Source organism: Protomyctophum parallelum (assembly GCF_964188405.1).
Source record: "Protomyctophum parallelum genome assembly, chromosome: 5".
NCBI lineage: Eukaryota > Metazoa > Chordata > Actinopteri > Myctophiformes > Myctophidae > Protomyctophum > Protomyctophum parallelum.
Genome location: NC_139702.1, coordinates 37231702 through 37249889, shown reverse-complemented (window position 1 = coordinate 37249889; position 18188 = coordinate 37231702). Strand labels below are relative to the sequence as shown.

Sequence of the window (18188 nt, the reverse complement as noted above, 5' to 3'; positions counted from 1 at the left end):
GATGACTGAATTAAGACCTCAGTCCACTGACTCCGCACCATCTCTGGATGAATTTAGGTCCCTCTCTCCTGACTCACCCATACCTGAGTTCAAATGGGCGGTTTATGTTTATGATTTTGGATATCTAGCAAATAGGTCGCCTTCACCAGTGTCAGACACATCAGATTGGGAAGATTCCGATCTATGTCTTGAAAGCCTGTTTGAACGAGCTAGGCCAGATTCTCCAGAATCCATTTTAGCAGACATGGAACAGCTATCTCGTGAGAGGCCCCTTTCCCCAGAATCAATGTCTTCAGATTTTGAGTTTTCACAGTTGCAGGACTGGTTGGCAGACTTTAGACCATCTTCCCCAGGGTCTGTGGCATCACTTGACGAGTGTCACTTGTTTGACAACCCGACAGTTGGCCAAGTCAGCGATCAACATTGTAATTACTACTTACAGTATACTGGAGGTAGACCTGAGTCACCTCGGTCTATGGTGTCAGATATTGAGTACTCTGGTTATTGTTTGGAGGACTTGCTTGATGAAAGCAGGCCAGACTCACCAGACTCATTCACATCACATGAGAAAACTCAGCAAATTAACGATTCACTAGCTGCACTGAGAATACTGTCAGCAGTGAAACATCTAAGCTATGCAGATGTTGTGAAATGTACAGCCCAATTGAAAGAGGAAGATCCTAGTGTTCAAAAGCAAGCACATGAAATCAGACCTCTTTCCCCTGAATCATGGTCATCCCACGATGATTACAATCAGTCTTTCCTCGACTATTGGATGACTGAATTAAGACCTCAGTCCACTGACTCCGCACCATCTCTGGATGAATATAGGCCCCTCTCTCCTGACTCTCCCATACCTCAATTCAAATGGCAGGCTTTTGCTTCTGATTTTGGATATCTAGCAAATAGGTCGCCTTCACCAGTGTCAGCCACATCAGATTGGGAAGATGCCGATCTATATCTTGAAAGCCTGTTTGAACGAGCTAGACCAGATTCTCCAGAATCCATTTTAGCAGACATGGAACAGCTATCTCGTGAGAGGCCCCTTTCCCCAGAATCAATGTCTTCAGATTTTGAGTTTTCACAGTTGCAGGACTGGTTGGCAGACTTTAGACCATCTTCCCCAGGGTCTGTGGCATCACTTGACGAGTGTCACTTGTTTGACCACCCGACAGTTGGCCAAGTCAGCGATCAACATTGTAATTACTACTTACAGTATACTGGAGGTAGACCTGAGTCACCTCGTTCTATGGTGTCAGATATTGAGTACTCTGGTTATTGTTTGGAGGACTTGTTTGATGAAAGCAGGCCAGACTCACCAGACTCATTCACATCACATGAGAAAACTCAGCAAATTAACGATTCACTAGCTGCACTGAGAATACTGTCAGCAGTGAAACATCTAAGCTATGCAGATGTTGTGAAATGTACAGCCCAATTGAAAGAGGAAGATCCTAGTGTTCAAAAGCAAGCACATGAAATCAGACCTCTTTCCCTTGAATCATGGTCATCCCACGATGATTACAATCAGTCTTTCCTCGACTATTGGATGACTGAATTAAGACCTCAGTCCACTGACTCCGCACCATCTCTGGATGAATTTAGGTCCCTCTCTCCTGACTCACCCATACCTGAGTTCAAATGGGCGGTTTATGTTTATGATTTTGGATATCTAGCAAATAGGTCGCCTTCACCAGTGTCAGACACATCAGATTGGGAAGATGCCGATCTATGTCTTGAAAGCCTGTTTGAACGAGCTAGACCAGATTCTCCAGAATCCATTTTAGCAGACATGGAACAGCTATCTCGTGAGAGGCCCCTTTCCCCAGAATCAATGTCTTCAGATTTTGAGTTTTCACAGTTGCAGGACTGGTTGGCAGACTTTAGACCATCTTCCCCAGGGTCTGTGGCATCACTTGACGAGTGTCACTTGTTTGACCACCCGACAGTTGGCCAAGTCAGCGATCAACATTGTAATTACTACTTACAGTATACTGGAGGTAGACCTGAGTCACCTCGGTCTATGGTGTCAGATATTGAGTACTCTGGTTATTGTTTGGAGGACTTGTTTGATGAAAGCAGGCCAGACTCACCAGACTCATTCACATCACATGAGAAAACTCAGCAAATTAACGATTCACTAGCTGCACTGAGAATACTGTCAGCAGTGAAACATCTAAGCTATGCAGATGTTGTGAAATGTACAGCCCAATTGAAAGAGGAAGATCCTAGTGTTCAAAAGCAAGCACATGAAATCAGACCTCTTTCCCCTGAATCATGGTCATCCCACGATGATTACAATCAGTCTTTCCTCGACTATTGGATGACTGAATTAAGACCTCAGTCCACTGACTCCGCACCATCTCTGGATGAATATAGGCCCCTCTCTCCTGACTCTCCCATACCTCAATTCAAATGGCAGGCTTTTGCTTCTGATTTTGGATATCTAGCAAATAGGTCGCCTTCACCAGTGTCAGACACATCAGATTGGGAAGATGCCGATCTATGTCTTGAAATCCTGTTTGAACGAGCTAGACCAGATTCTCCAGAATCCATTTTAGCAGACATGGAACAGCTATCTCGTGAGAGGCCCCTTTCCCCAGAATCAATGTCTTCAGATTTTGAGTTTTCACAGTTGCAGGACTGGTTGGCAGACTTTAGACCATCTTCCCCAGGGTCTGTGGCATCACTTGACGAGTGTCACTTGTTTGACCACCCGACAGTTGGCCAAGTCAGCGATCAACATTGTAATTACTACTTACAGTATACTGGAGGTAGACCTGAGTCACCTCGGTCTATGGTGTCAGATATTGAGTACTCTGGTTATTGTTTGGAGGACTTGTTTGATGAAAGCAGGCCAGACTCACCAGACTCATTCACATCACACGAGAAAACTCAGCAAATTAACGATTCACTAGCTGCACTTAGAATAGTGTCAGCAGTGAAACATCTAAGCTATGCAGATGTCAAAGGTAGAGCCCAATTGAAGGAGTCAGATCCTAGCGTTAAACAGGATGCCCATGAAATCAGACCTCTTTCCCCTGAATCATGGTCATCCCACGATGATTACAATCAGTCTTTCCTCGACTATTGGATGACTGAATTAAGACCTCAGTCCACTGACTCCGCACCATCTCTGGATGAATTTAGGTCCCTCTCTCCTGACTCACCCATACCTGAGTTCAAATGGGCGGTTTATGTTTATGATTTTGGTTATCTAGCAAATAGGTCGCCTTCACCAGTGTCAGACACATCAGATTGGGAAGATGCCGATCTATGTCTTGAAAGCCTGTTTGAACGAGCTAGACCAGATTCTCCAGAATCCTTTTTAGCAGACATGGAACAGCTATCTCGTGAGAGGCCCCTTTCCCCAGAATCAATGTCTTCAGATTTTGAGTTTTCACAGTTGCAGGACTGGTTGGCAGACTTTAGACCATCTTCCCCAGGGTCTGTGGCATCACTTGACGAGTGTCACTTGTTTGACCACCCGACAGTTGGCCAAGTCAGCGATCAACATTGTAATTACTACTTACAGTATACTGGAGGTAGACCTGAGTCACCTCGGTCTATGGTGTCAGATATTGAGTACTCTGGTTATTGTTTGGAGGACTTGTTTGATGAAAGCAGGCCAGACTCACCAGACTCATTCACATCACATGAGAAAACTCAGCAAATTAACGATTCACTAGCTGCACTGAGAATACTGTCAGCAGTGAAACATCTAAGCTATGCAGATGTTGTGAAATGTACAGCCCAATTGAAAGAGGAAGATCCTAGTGTTCAAAAGCAAGCACATGAAATCAGACCTCTTTCCCCTGAATCATGGTCATCCCACGATGATTACAATCAGTCTTTCCTCGACTATTGGATGACTGAATTAAGACCTCAGTCCACTGACTCCGCACCATCTCTGGATGAATATAGGCCCCTCTCTCCTGACTCTCCCATACCTCAATTCAAATGGCAGGCTTTTGCTTCTGATTTTGGATATCTAGCAAATAGGTCGCCTTCACCAGTGTCAGACACATCAGATTGGGAAGATGCCGATCTATGTCTTGAAATCTTTTTTGAACGAGCTAGACCAGATTCTCCAGAATCCATTTTAGCAGACATGGAACAGCTATCTCGTGAGAGGCCCCTTTCCCCAGAATCAATGTCTTCAGATTTTGAGTTTTCACAGTTGCAGGACTGGTTGGCAGACTTTAGACCATCTTCCCCAGGGTCTGTGGCATCACTTGACGAGTGTCACTTGTTTGACCACCCGACAGTTGGCCAAGTCAGCGATCAACATTGTAATTACTACTTACAGTATACTGGAGGTAGACCTGAGTCACCTCGGTCTATGGTGTCAGATATTGAGTACTCTGGTTATTGTTTGGAGGACTTGTTTGATGAAAGCAGGCCAGACTCACCAGACTCATTCACATCACATGAGAAAACTCAGCAAATTAACGATTCACTAGCTGCACTCAGAATACTGTCAGCAGTGAAACTGTCAGCAGTGAAACATCTAAGCTATTTTCATCAATTGTTTGATGAAAATAGACCAGCATCTCCTGATTCCATTCTGTTTGATAGTGAATTTGATGAGTACAGGCCATTGTCACCAGAATCAATATCTTCTCTTGATGATTTTTTATTCCCAGATGTCTTCTTTTCAGAATCTAGATCATCCTCACCCGAATCAGTCGCTTTCTTAAACAAGTTTAGACCACTTTCCCCGGACTCTCCAATTTGTCAATATGAACAGGGATTTTGTGATTATTACTTACAGTTCTCAGGACCCAGGTCATCCTCGTCTGCATCAGAAAGCTCAGAACTTGAATACACTGCATATTGTCTTAAGGAGTTTTTTGCAGAAAACAGACCAGATACACCAAAATCATTTAGCTCAGAATATGCATATGAAAAGGACACCAAAGGAGAGAGTCACATTAGCAGCCTATCGTCATCAGATCCAATGCTTCAATCTTATGCGGCTGTGGTACAAAGCCTCAGTGATGTTTCAGAAGACGTTGAAAGTGTATTTCAAGCCACTACTTCATCAACTGAAATTGACTTATCAGAAAATGAATACACTCAGTCTTTCCTCGACTACTGGTTGTCCGAATTAAGACCACCAGTTACCTCACTAGGAGAATCAGAGACAGTCCGACCAATGACCCCTGAATCAGTGCAATCTGAGCTAAGTCTCATCGACGAATCACATTTCTCTACAGGGAACCCACTAGCAGACAAAGCCATGTCCATGTCCTCTGAATGTACAGTGGAGAATCAGGAAGAGGTACTTTGTGATACACCACAACCGCACCCAGATGAATTAGGCTATTTTGAAAGCATATTAGATGACAAAACGTTATTAGTTTCTTCTCTACCATGTCCTACAATCACTGAATATACAGTACGAGAATGCCATTTTAGCACTCATACATCACCATCTGAAATACTTGAGACTGGATTTATAGTTCCAACCCTATATTCCACCGAATGGGAATTTCCACAACATAGGCCACTCTCTCCTGAATCACTCACAGGCTCAGGTGACAGAAATCTTTTATCTGTTCACCACACGATCACTGATATGAGGCCACCTTCACCAGAATCTGTTGCATCATATAGGCCACTATCCCCAGACTCACCAATTCTACAGTTCAATTCACAATATTGTCGTCTGGAATTCTCAGAAGATCGATCAATGTCACCCGAATCAATAATTTCAGACTGGGAGTTCTCGGATCCAGGCCCTTATTTTATGTTTGATGATGACAGAGCAGAGTCCCCTGATTCCATTGTAATTGGCAGTGAATTTCACAAGCCCTTCAACAAATTTTTGTTGAAGAATAGACCATTGTCGCCCGAATCAGTATCTTCTGTTGATGATTTTCTATTCCCAGAAGTATTGTTTTCAGAATCTAGACCTTCTTCACCGGACTCCGTTGCATTGTTAAACGAGTATAGACGACTTTCTCCCGACTCCCCAATTCCCCAATATGGAAATCAGATTTGTAATGATTACTTCCAGTTCTCTGGAGCCAGCCCATTCTCCTCTGCTTCAGAAAGCTCAGATCTTGTATACACCACATATAGTCTCGAAGAGTTATTTGCAGAACACAGACCAGATTCACCGGGATCGTTTAGCTCAGAATATGACCATGAAAAAGATTCCAAAGGGCAGGCACACGTGGTACAAAGTACCAGTCATTTGAAACAGTCAGAGTCACCAGGAGAAGGAGATATTGAGATATTTCAAGTCTCCCCATTAACTGATCTTTTGTCCTCAGAGGATGATTATACTCAGTCCTTCCTTGACTGCTGGTTGTCTGCATTAAACCCACCAGAAGCAGAACACGTCGAATCACTAGGAGAATCAGAGAAAGAACTATTGACTCAATCAGATGATTTTGAGTCAAGTCTTGATGAGATGACCTTCTCTGAATGTACAGAGGAAGATCAGCCTGGGGTACTTTGCGATGCACATCAATCAGTTGGCACTGAGGAACAGCAAAGCTTTAGCGATATACAAACCATATCAGATGACAAAATGTCAGATGACTCTACAGTCAGTTATTATTCAGCAACAGAATGTCCAACTGATACGCCGATGTCACCATCTGAAACACCTGCGACAGGACCCATATTTAAGACCCCAGATTCTGCTGAATGGGAAATGGTTGAGATTTCTTCTCTTCCAGATGAAGGAGACATATGATATGTTTACCAGTGGCCTTGTGGCAGTGACTAGTCACTGACACAAGACCACCACCACCAGAATCTGTTGCATGAGTGTAGCCCCCACTATCCTCACAGACTCACCAGATTTGCAATACAAATCCCAATATTCAGTCTCTAAAAGTCCTGCTTCAATACATCTCAGAGAAGATGAGAGCGGCAAATGACTTCATAATTGTTGGAAAACAGCAGCAGAAGCAGCTTATAAATACAAAAAAACAACAACTGCCGAATCTTGATGGGATTGAATATTGTGATTCTCTGTATTACTTCATTCAACTTTTTCCAAGCTTTAAAAAATATATTTGAGGGCTACATGTTCCTTGTATTCTGTTTGACATTGTCAGTATTGTTCTGTTGAAAATGAAACTGCAAATGTATCTTTGTCGTCCAACCAAAGTATTAGTTTATAAATTGGACATATGCAGAAGCCCATCTTACTGAAAAAAGATGAATGACCACCTTTGAGAGCTTCTGAGCCTAAATTGAATAGTCCATTCAGAGACTTGACTCATAGACATGACTTTGGCGGCCCAACTTTCTTACAGAACAATCGTAACTACACCCCTGTGTGCACCCCATCCCACCCTTTTAGATAAAATGTGTTAAATCCCGATGTTGTAATGTATCATGGCTAGAATCTTAGACTCTTGAATTCGGGACAGAGTGGTGTATATCGCTTACCATACACATGTTACTTCTGGCATGTGCCAACTTCTGGAAACCCATGACTACACTTATCCTATAGAGTACATGATGTCAGACAGTAAATTCTATGATTTATGGAACTGCTTTGATAACAGAGTCCACTGAATCCATTGTGTTTTCATTCAACAACATGTCATTGAAGTACACACCCCTGTAACCGAAATAAATGTCTTCCCTGCATCATTATTTTTCTTTCTCTCTCTTTTTAAATATTTTTTTTCCCCCAATCTCCCAAAATAGAAAGTAATTTAATTATCATTTACTTTTGTAACTAGATAAGTCCTCTCCTGTAAAGCACTGCTTTTACTACAATGAACTGACAAGCAGAAGCAGCTATAGTGCCATTCACTGTACATTCATACCGTAACTCTATATCCTCCAACATATTCAGAGATTGAGCCTTTATTTTTAATTTAAGAACAATAAACCACATGAATTCAGCATTTCAGCCCTCAAGCTGAATATTTGTAATGACGAATCGAATTGCGATTGTGGTTGCCTATGTATATCATTGTGATGTCACCGTATATTGTCCAATAAGATGAGGGTCAAAAAATGTGTATCCTGTGGAATTATAGAGTGGGGGGGTTGTAATTATTGTCCAATAAGATGAGGGTAAAAAAAGACCAATAAGAATATTCTGTTTGCCTATCGGCAACCACACTAATCAGTCCTTTGATGACTACTGGTTATCTTATCCGGAGTTAAAACCACCATGTATGTCCTGGAAATGTTGAAAGCCAGCTATAGAAATTGTGTTGGAATCATTATCATCATACAGTGTCTCAAATAGGACAACCTTTGTCTTACAATGTTGGCTTATTCTGTGTTCTTAACAACAATTACATGGGACCATTATGATCCATTTTCTAAAGGAAATCCTCCATAGTAAGGTAGGCTTCTGTAAAGCTATGTTCCAAAGCCAATGGAAAACATTTAACAACATTAGATCAGCAGACAATGAGTCATCACTATTACACCCCAGATTCAGGAAACATACACAGAAACAAAATCTCATATACCACGGTTTAATGTGAAACAGTTGATAAACAGTACAGAGGACCCCCCTCATACGTTTTTTTCTCCAGGTTATATGTAAGGCTTCCTCCTCAGATTGCCAGCATTAGGCAAATTTGTGTTGAGTCTCATGCCATCAGAATTAAACTGCAATTCATGCTGTCTGGCTGGAGATGCATTTCCATAAAATACTTGAAGGAAGGAAACTCAATGAAAAGAAGAGAACATGATTAGTGGACTGAGCATCAATCAAAACGACAATAAACAGACCCAAGATCATGACAAGAAAGACCATGAGAGGGGAAGTGAAAGGTCCTGGTTGTCGGTAAGACAGCACAAGCTTGTGTTCGGCAGAGAATGCAATGAGGCTTTCAAAATTAATGGAGATGACGGTGCATAGTGTGTGAAACTTGCTTAGGACGCTGTGCTGAAGCTTCCACTAATGTGTCTGATCTAGGGGCTTCAGTTTTCTGCTGTGGCATGTTTGCATTAGAGCAACAGCAACTACAACTAATGGAAATGAATGGATCAACAACCATGAATGCTCATACCATGATGTGACACAATGATTTGTCATATAAGTCTGACCTTTTAATCAGTGCCCTATTAATTTTTGCTTTAGTGTCTTGATTTTTAGCCCATTTGTACCAGGAATACCATCCAACTCAAATATACTTTCATGGTGTGCATCATATACTGTATTTACATTAAATATGATGATGTAAACAATCATTTTGATATCACAGATACTAAATCTAATGTCTCCAATAGTATTCTCACTTCCAAATCACAAACATTTCCATAATTTTATGATGCATTTTGATGCAAGTGTATTAATAATACATTATATCTGCACAAGGCTGTTAAAGGTGCATGATGTGTTTTTTTGTTGTTGTTTTTGTTTTGTTAAAAAGTTAAAGCTCTATATTCTGACAATCATAGCTATAGTATTATGTTTGTTCAGTATCATGGGTCTCCCCATCTCTCCCATTAGTAAACACAATAAAATATCAGGTGGGATAGCATTTCATACAAACGCATTTGTTTATTTCATCACTTCCTTCAAACAAACTTCCTTCACTTTTTCTGCTGTAGAGATGGGGAGACCCCTGCTACTGAACAAATACTCTATGGTGGTGATTACTATGGCAATGTAGAGCTATTTACCAATTACTTTAACAAAAATAAAATCACTCACAGAACCTTTAAATGTGCAAGTTGGAAGTCTATTTCCAAATTGAGTAAATCATAATCATAGAAAAAGTGCATGCAATGTATGATTCTTTCATCCACCCTGAAGAAAACATTACCCATGCCATATCCATTTATTCACATTTATTTTTCTATACCTCATTCCATTTTATCATTTCTTGTAGGTGTCCTCTGGATCTTCCACAAGAAATCTTTCTGAAACTTCAAATGTCGATTTAGAACAGAATCAGGCCTATTCAACTGAGTTTCCATCATCGGCACACAATCCAATTAATACGCTTTTACCTGAAAAGCAATCCTCTTCAGAATTTGACGATCAAACTGGATTTGACTGCAGTCAAACCCACGTTGAAATTACCCCTACTGATGAAAGGAGCTCACCACCGGAAAGAGAAGAAAGCCTATCAAGTCTAGAATCCACCTTCATCCACCTCGATGAAACGAGCCTAGTGGTACCAGACCTACTGAGACATACATCCAAAGACCATCAAGAGGATTCAGCTGTCGTGTCTTCGGAGCCGTCTCCTGGAACACCAACAGGGTCCGGATCCCCTCAGCTCGATCGGCTGTTATCAGATCTAGAAGAGATGAAACTGAATTTCAAACCAGAAATACTTGAACCTCCGTCAGAATCAAGTGATGAAAGTCCTGATTTGGATGAACCTTATATTGAGCTTGATAACCTCTCGCCAGAGGACCAGTGCCTTGGTGAAGCTAGTGATACCTTCAGAGCCAATGTGTCCTCCGTTATTCCAGTTGCTGAAGTTCAAACACAAATCTCACCAGCCTCAGCGCCTGCATATATCCCCACTGTGGATCAAACTGAACCAGAAGTATTCAGAATCACTCCTGATCTGATTAAAGCATCATCAGAGCAGTGCATAGTTATATCCACACCTGCTCAGTTTGACAGCTTGGACCCAGTTACTTCCATTCACTCACACAGAGTTGAAACATCAGATACCGTTACAACTAATGCCAACTCGCCCACACGGTCAATTGAGATTCAAGAATCTCCTGTGCACCTTATGGGGCCATCAATAGAATCCAGTTTTCCGTGTGAAGTGGTTCACCCTAATACATGTGATGAAGATTCTACTGATATATCCACTTCAGTGACTCTTCCTGAGTTGTCTCAAAAGAAACACCAACCTCACCTACCCGAGGAAGATCTATTTGATGCTACTGAAGAAAATTCCAGTATTGATCACATGGCCAAGGAAATGCCCCTTTTGATTAAAACTGAGATGGTTTCGGACTCTTCATGTACTAGAAAAAACCGCTATGAGCTAAAAGAAACACAATGTACCCAAGATAAAAGTCCACATATCATAGAGACAACTACCCTTGAAACCATTCAGACTGATGATCTCTCCTCTCATTCTGTCTCTGATTTGACTCCACAAACTCCCGAGACAGTCACTTGTCCAAGACAATTCCAGTTTGAGGAATTGATGCCATACTCCTGTCCAGAAAACTATAACTCGCCCTCTGTTGAATTTAGACAGAGGACCAACTCACAGCAATCAAGGGATTATTTAACCCCTGTAAGCAATGAGCCTCCTGCTTTTCAGACCACTTTATCTGGACCCGAAGCAGATGTGGCATCAGCCTTTGATGAGGAGTTCAGCGTCCCGCCTGAGTATGCAGAGTCCTCTAGTAACTCAAACATCAATAGCTCCAAACCAAACGCTTTGCATAGTGTTGCTTTTATTGCAAACTTTGAAGACTCTGACCAAGAGCCATTTTTTGACTGTGAGCAGGTTGCGTCACATTTCTCAGAGACCGAGTCTGATGAACCTAAGAGAAAGAACACCGTTCTTTCCACCTGTCATGGAGGACCAGGAAAGACGCATACCAAATCAAAAGACCAACTTTACTCTGCTGCCTGCAGACAAAGCAAAGGAGTACACTTTGCCTTGTCCTCGGAAAGTGATGACTATGAGGATGTATGCGAGCCCTCTGATGATAGAAATGAGTCCTATGAAAAGTTAGCACAGTCCCCTGAAGCACACAAAGAAGATTCCACCTTTTATGAGGCTTCGCAAGAACTTCCTGCCTGTGGAGGGGCAGCATATGATGATAATGCTCTGGCAAGGGTAAGATGAGATTTGGCACACGACACACGTCGTGTCCTTTCAAGGTTTCCCACCCTGCAGAGCTGCTAACCCAACTCCCTGCTTTATAATAACTGTGGCCTCGTGGATGAAACTCAGTTTAACCCTCTTTTTCATTTTGATTGAAGAATTGACCAATCCTAATCCTTTGCATGCCGTTTGTTGATTCACGCAACGCTAACAAATGCAGAGACACTTTACTTCACCAGCTTTGTTTTTCCTTATAGATGGTTTTGTTCATCACAGCTGACATTTTGCTTAAACATATATCAGATTTGCTTTTGCTGCGGATTTCACTCTTGAGAATAACATTTAAAAACATTCCAATTCAAATCTAACCACACACACATGCATGGAATGCATTCTAAAATGGCACTGCAAATCAAATGTTTTGTTTCCAGTTAGACTGCTGTGTTACCTCCCATTACAATTTACAGCTATTGCTTGCTCTGCTGCCATTGTATTTAAACCAACCACAATATATTTGTCTTAACTGGTCAGGAGATCACAGCACAGCTTGGAACAATTTCAGGTGACAGTTCAGATGAGGAATTTTGGACCACCAGAGTAGTGCGAAGGAGAGTTTTCATTCAGGTATCCACCGGAGCATGGACTGAAGTGTGATCATGTGTGAGCATGTAGGGTGTAAATATTTAAAAGTCTAAATTCTATCTATATATACCTATTTTGTGTCTAACAAACAGTGTTGGCCATTCGTATGAAATATGAATGACCCTAGCGGTCATTTTCAATAGATCTGCTACTCCGTTTTTTTTTTTTTTGTTTTTTTAAGATATTTTTTTGCGGCTTACGCCTTTATTGATTTTTTAAGGGATAGAAAGTAGGCTGACAGGAAACGGGAGAGAGATGGGGGGATGACATGCGGTAAAGGCCGTGTCGGGTCCGGGAGTCGAACCCGCGGCACACCGCGACTGGATCACCAGTCCGGTGCCCAGACCGTTACGCTACGGCCTGGGCCTGCTACTCCGGTTTGGTATATGCAATAACTAAAACACATGAACAGGGTTTTTAACAGGTTGTACGTTGTGCTAATTTGTTTGAATACCAAATATTTCCCTGTCGTGTGAAAATAACACAATTTGTTTGCATCCTATTTATTTTTGTTGCTGGCATGTCCCCAAGCGAGTCATGCAACACCGTCAAGTTCCAACCATTGCTGACAAGGTCTTGTGCCTTGTGTCTCCTATAGGTTGATGAAATACCAGACCTGCCCCCTCACTCAGTGATGGAAGAGCAGTACATGGATGAAAATGGACACATGGTGGTTAAAAGGGTAATTCATTTAATATTTGGCAATCAATCTATGAATTGACTAATCATTGCATCAGTTTTTATCGAATGTAATTGTGTATTTTCAAAATACATGTATTTGTATCTTAAATACCTTTCTCAGATCAGTATTTTGTATTTGTATTATGACCCAGTATTTGTATCAAAATACTTGTTGATGTATTTTCTTGCCAATCATCTTCCCAATGATGACCTTCTGCAAGTACACAAGCACAAGGGTACCATTACATGTAATCAAAATAATAGTAAAAATAATTATTTTTCATTGCAGATTACAATTGTGGCTAGGATATCAGCAGCACACTGAATGTTATGTGGTAGATTATATATCAGTCTTTCATTAAAGGGGCATTCCACTCATTTTCAACATTTTACTATGTGTTGTGTTACTATACTGTTGTGTGGAAATAATTAAAAAAGTCCCCCCCATTCTGTGTTTTCAAGTATGAAAAAATCATTAACATAGTGAAACACATCTTGATGACATCATCAAGATGTGTTTCACCATGTTAATGATTTTTTCAGACCTCCAGTTCAGAGGAGGTTTTTTTCAGGGAGTCTTGATCACATTTGCGTGAAGTTTGGACTAAATCTGTATAGTAATATTATATACAGTATATATATATATATATATATATATATATTTATTTTATATTATTATTATTATTATTTTCTTTCAAAAATTTGCCTCCTGATGGTGCTATAACAAAAATGTGGGGCAGAGGTTCCTGGCGGAGACAATACAGTACATCTATTTCAATTAAATCTTGTTACATTTCTCTGACTGTATGGCATTAGTTTTCTCAAATGTTTTCATGGACATTATGTGTAAATAGATAGGAATGCACATTGATCCCTTGATATTCTTCAGGTGACCCGTAAGATAATCCGTAAGTGTGTGACAGCGGACGGTGTAGAGCATGAGGAGGTTTCAATGGAAGGAGAACCACAGGGTTCCGTCAGCATCTCAGAGGGAGATGGCTACTCCAAGGTGGTGAAGAGAACTGTGCTGAAGAGTGAGGGAGATCACAGAGAGGTAGGTGTAGGGGGGGGTGTGTGTGTGTGTGTGTGTGTGTGTGTGTGTGTGTGTGTGTGTGTGTGTGTGTGTGTGTGTGTGTGTGTGTGTGTGTGTGTGTGTGTGTGTGTGTGTGTGTGTGTGTGTGTGTGTGTGTGTGTGTGTGTGTGTGTGTGTGTGTGTGTGTGTGTGTGTGTGTGTGCGTTTGCGCGTGCGCGCGTGCACATGGTGTCTGTGTGCAGGGCTGCAGTACAGGCTGTGTACAGGCTACACTCACACATATCAGACACCTGATCTTGTGTCTGTATGTTGTCTTGTCCTTGTCCGTGTTTAACAATCGCTCCAATTCATTTTCAATGGAAGTCACATGGTTTGACAAGACAATCTTATGTTTGATGGGGGGGGGGGTGGCAGAACACAGCCATCAAACAAGACTGTCTTGTCAAACCAAGCTAAAAGAAACAAATGATAATAACACTGAATAATATCAACCTTTTATTCAAGGTAACTTTGTCTGAACACGAGGGTTTGTCAGCGACAAGGCGGGAGGAGTCTGTTAGTCGGGTGGAAAGGACGACGGTGGTGGAGGGTGAAAGGACAGTGACACACCATGGTGACTCCTCGTTGACCTCTGACCTCCCCTCAGCGCGGGACGATTTCAAACAGGTGTGTTTACAAACCAGCTGATTTGTTATCCACTACCTAGTACCTCCTAAACCTAGACTTACAGATAAGACTAAAAAAGGACAGATATTCTTACCTGCTGTCTTGACTTTGTCCATGGTCCATGTTTCCCAAAAAGTGGGGCATGGACCAATGTTTATGTAAATTAATTTTTTCAATTTCTTACATATAAAAAAAATATGATGCATATGGAATGAGAGACTACTGCTGTTATAATGTCTGATTCTGAAGCTTAATTGTGCATACCTCATCACTCAAGGGTGTCTCATCACGTTTTACATCATGTAAAATAAAAATACTCTTTTTTTGCAAGCGATATCCTCATCCAATGGAGTTATAAATTAGGATTAAGACTCATGAAAAGTTCCTCAGGGTCATTATGTTGTATAATATTACAGCAGTTCTGATATAATGTACAGAACTGACAGATCCAAGCTCCCCTTCTCATTTCCTTCGATTTGGTTATTCATTCCAGATGTACAGTCTCAGAGACTCTCTTTCCCTTTTCACTCATTCAGGCACTGGCTTACATAGGTGGCTTTAAAAGAGCACAGCTCCCTCAAGTGGTAGAGAGGGAGATTGTCAAAGCGGATGGAACTGTTATCAGGAGGTTTGTGTGTGTGTGAAACTGAAAATGTGCATGTATGCATGTGTGCGTGGGTGCGTGTGCGTGCGCATGTGTAGTTTATCATACAAATGACTGTACAAGTCTTCTCTAACACAATCCTCAGATCCCTGCAAAACATGAAGACTAACACATTTTTGACTGCTGGACTCAAGAAGGGTGTTGCTTCATGACTACAGTAACTGTTTCAAATGCTTCTACCATAGAGCCATAGAGTCTACCATAGAGAGAATATATATCTTTTTTTTTTAAAGATATTTGAAAATATGGTTTCATGAACAGAAATGAAGAACAGCTTCTGTCCATGGCTTTCAGGAGACGTAGTTACAGACGTAGCATTAGAAGATTGTGGAATTGTTGTCTTCTTGAGAGACTGTTGCTTTCTCTCTCTTTCCTGCTAACATGTTTCCTGCTTACTTGAATGACACGTCTTCATTTGCATTTGATTGTTTTTAAAGATGATGACCTCTGAGTCTGAGTCTGAGTCTGTTTCCCCCCATCCATCTCACACACCTGCCCATGCCTTGCCTGTCCTGCAGGGCCCAGATGCGTAAAGGTCGCACCCACAGACGAACGGTGGTGAAGGGAGCTGGTCGGCAACAGCAGGTCCTTCTGGAGCAAGTGGACGACCGCAAAGAACGGCAGCGACCCCACGAACTCCAGAAGCATCTCCATCAACTCATTCACCACTACTGTGAAGAAGAAGAGAAGGAGGACTGTACTGACGAGAAGGTGGAAAAGAAGAGGAAGGTGTAACAATTGTCCTTCCCCCCCCACTCTCTGGTCCATCCCTTAAAGCTCGACTAATCCTATGCATTAGCCACATGCAATCCCAGAGTGCACCATGGCACCTCAGAGCTACCAGTCTTCCTGTTTAAGTCCTGGTTTGATTACCCTTTGTCCACTGATGTTTTTCTTTTTTCTTCTCCTTTTTCCTGTCTTGTTATTTTTACTTTCCTTTCCCTTAAGTGACTTTCTTTTGCCTTTTTGCGACCAAAGAAATCTTCAATATGTTTTTGCCATCGCTTTTCTTTTGTCTTGATGTGTGGTAGAACATCCTTCTAAACTTTAAAAACTAAGCAAAATACAAAGTTAACAGTCAGAGGAACTAACTCACAAACCTCAACTGAAGAACACAGTACACAGTATTTGCACCACTCCCTGGGTAGGTGCTTGGACACGAGGACAATATGTTACCCTACACTGCCTCTCACAACCACAGTTCTTAGAAATTCTTTCTTGAAAACTGTTTCACTCACTTTACTAACCTTGCCACTCTTTCGAGTCAGGGGCTCAAGATGTCATGAAAACAACCTTCCTGACTGTATTAACACTGAACTCATACTAACTGCTGCTGAAGTGTTACGTGTTGGCTATGTGTTATCTGTCTTTGAAAAAATATATATAATCTGTGCATTTTTAGAAATGACTGACATCTGTAGTCTAGTAGACATTATTAATCACTCGTGAAGTAGAGAAGGCATGATTAATCAACATGTCACCATGATTGTAGCTTTTACAGCTTTCTAATTCTGGTAGTGATCCAGTCTGCCTCTCACCTTCTTTATTGTGTCTGTCCTCTGTGTCTCTCATGCCCATGCATTTTCTTGTCCTGTCTCTGTTCTGAGTTGTTCCAATTCACCATACGCATTTTTAGCTTTTTAGTGTGTGAATGAATGGGTAGTGAGACTGAATTCACGTCATACATGCATATGTGCGTGCGTGCGTGTGTGTGTGTGTGTGTGTGTGTGTGTGTGTGTGTGTGTGTGTGTGTGTGTGTCACAGTGTGTGAGTGTATTTTCTGACCGAGTCAATTACTGTATCAGCAAATTTGAGGGTACAGACTGATGATTTCATGCAGCTTTGAACTAATTCAGTATTTGATTTTAGTCGAGTTTAGTGTGATATATTAGGTAGGGAATTACTTTAATCTTAACATATGCTTCTGTTTATTAATAATTACCCCCCCAAAAAAAATCCCAATGGTGAATAAGCTGAGAGAAGAAGTGTTGTTTTTTATTTATTTTTTCAGAAATAATCTTAAATAGTCTTTCGTTGAACTTTGGTTCAGACAGTGTGAGCGGGACCACGTTGGTGGTGATTTTGTGAAGGGTGAGGCCCGGCCCGGTGTATGAAATAATTTATTTTAGCAAAGAAAAGAGAACCTTTATTTTGCACAACCACACTGCACTCCTAAAACTGTGTCAGGAGAGCACACCTTCACGCTTTTGGGCACAGAATATAAGATACAGGACAACTTAGACAACGGCGCAGCGACAGTTACAAGATGGTGACACAGTAGACCATGGAATTATATAACTCTGGTATAGACACAAGTGTGACAAAGCAGAAGTTTAAAGTACATACAGTGTCATTCACAGCTCCGTATCTGCAACATGCAATGTATTTATTCCACTATCACTGTTTACTTTGAGTGCAATTTCAGTAGAAAATCAAGTGCAAAATGCAAATCTAGTGGGAGTTCACTGTGACAGGTAGGCTTTTAATTTGAAGAATCAACATCCCGTTTCTGTGGTGATGACAACTATATACATATAGTATACATATACAAATATCTATAAGGGCATGTATTACTTTATGAAAATGACTTCAAAAATACAAAAATTAAATGGCTGCAGTGTGTTCATGGCTCGTAGAGAATAAAGTGTACAAGTGTAAAAGTAACCTTGAGGTGTGGATTCATTGTTGATTTTTATTATGTGTGTGTTTGTTTTCACCATATAGGTTACAGTAGTGTAGTACTGAGGTA

General features: G+C 41.3%; 1 protein-coding gene across 1 annotated transcript in view; it reads left to right on the top strand.

The window, feature by feature from the left end:
- Positions 1-13030, top strand: part of LOC310858347 (ankyrin-2-like) — a gene marked incomplete at both ends in the record, with an annotated part of 137736 nt that extends 124706 nt beyond the window's left edge. The window contains one exon of the mRNA XM_083764452.1: positions 12994-13030. Within this exon, the coding sequence (XP_083620578.1) occupies positions 12994-13030 (37 nt within the window). The remainder of the gene's footprint in view (positions 1-12993) is intronic.
- Between the last annotated feature and the right edge of the window lie 5158 nt (positions 13031-18188).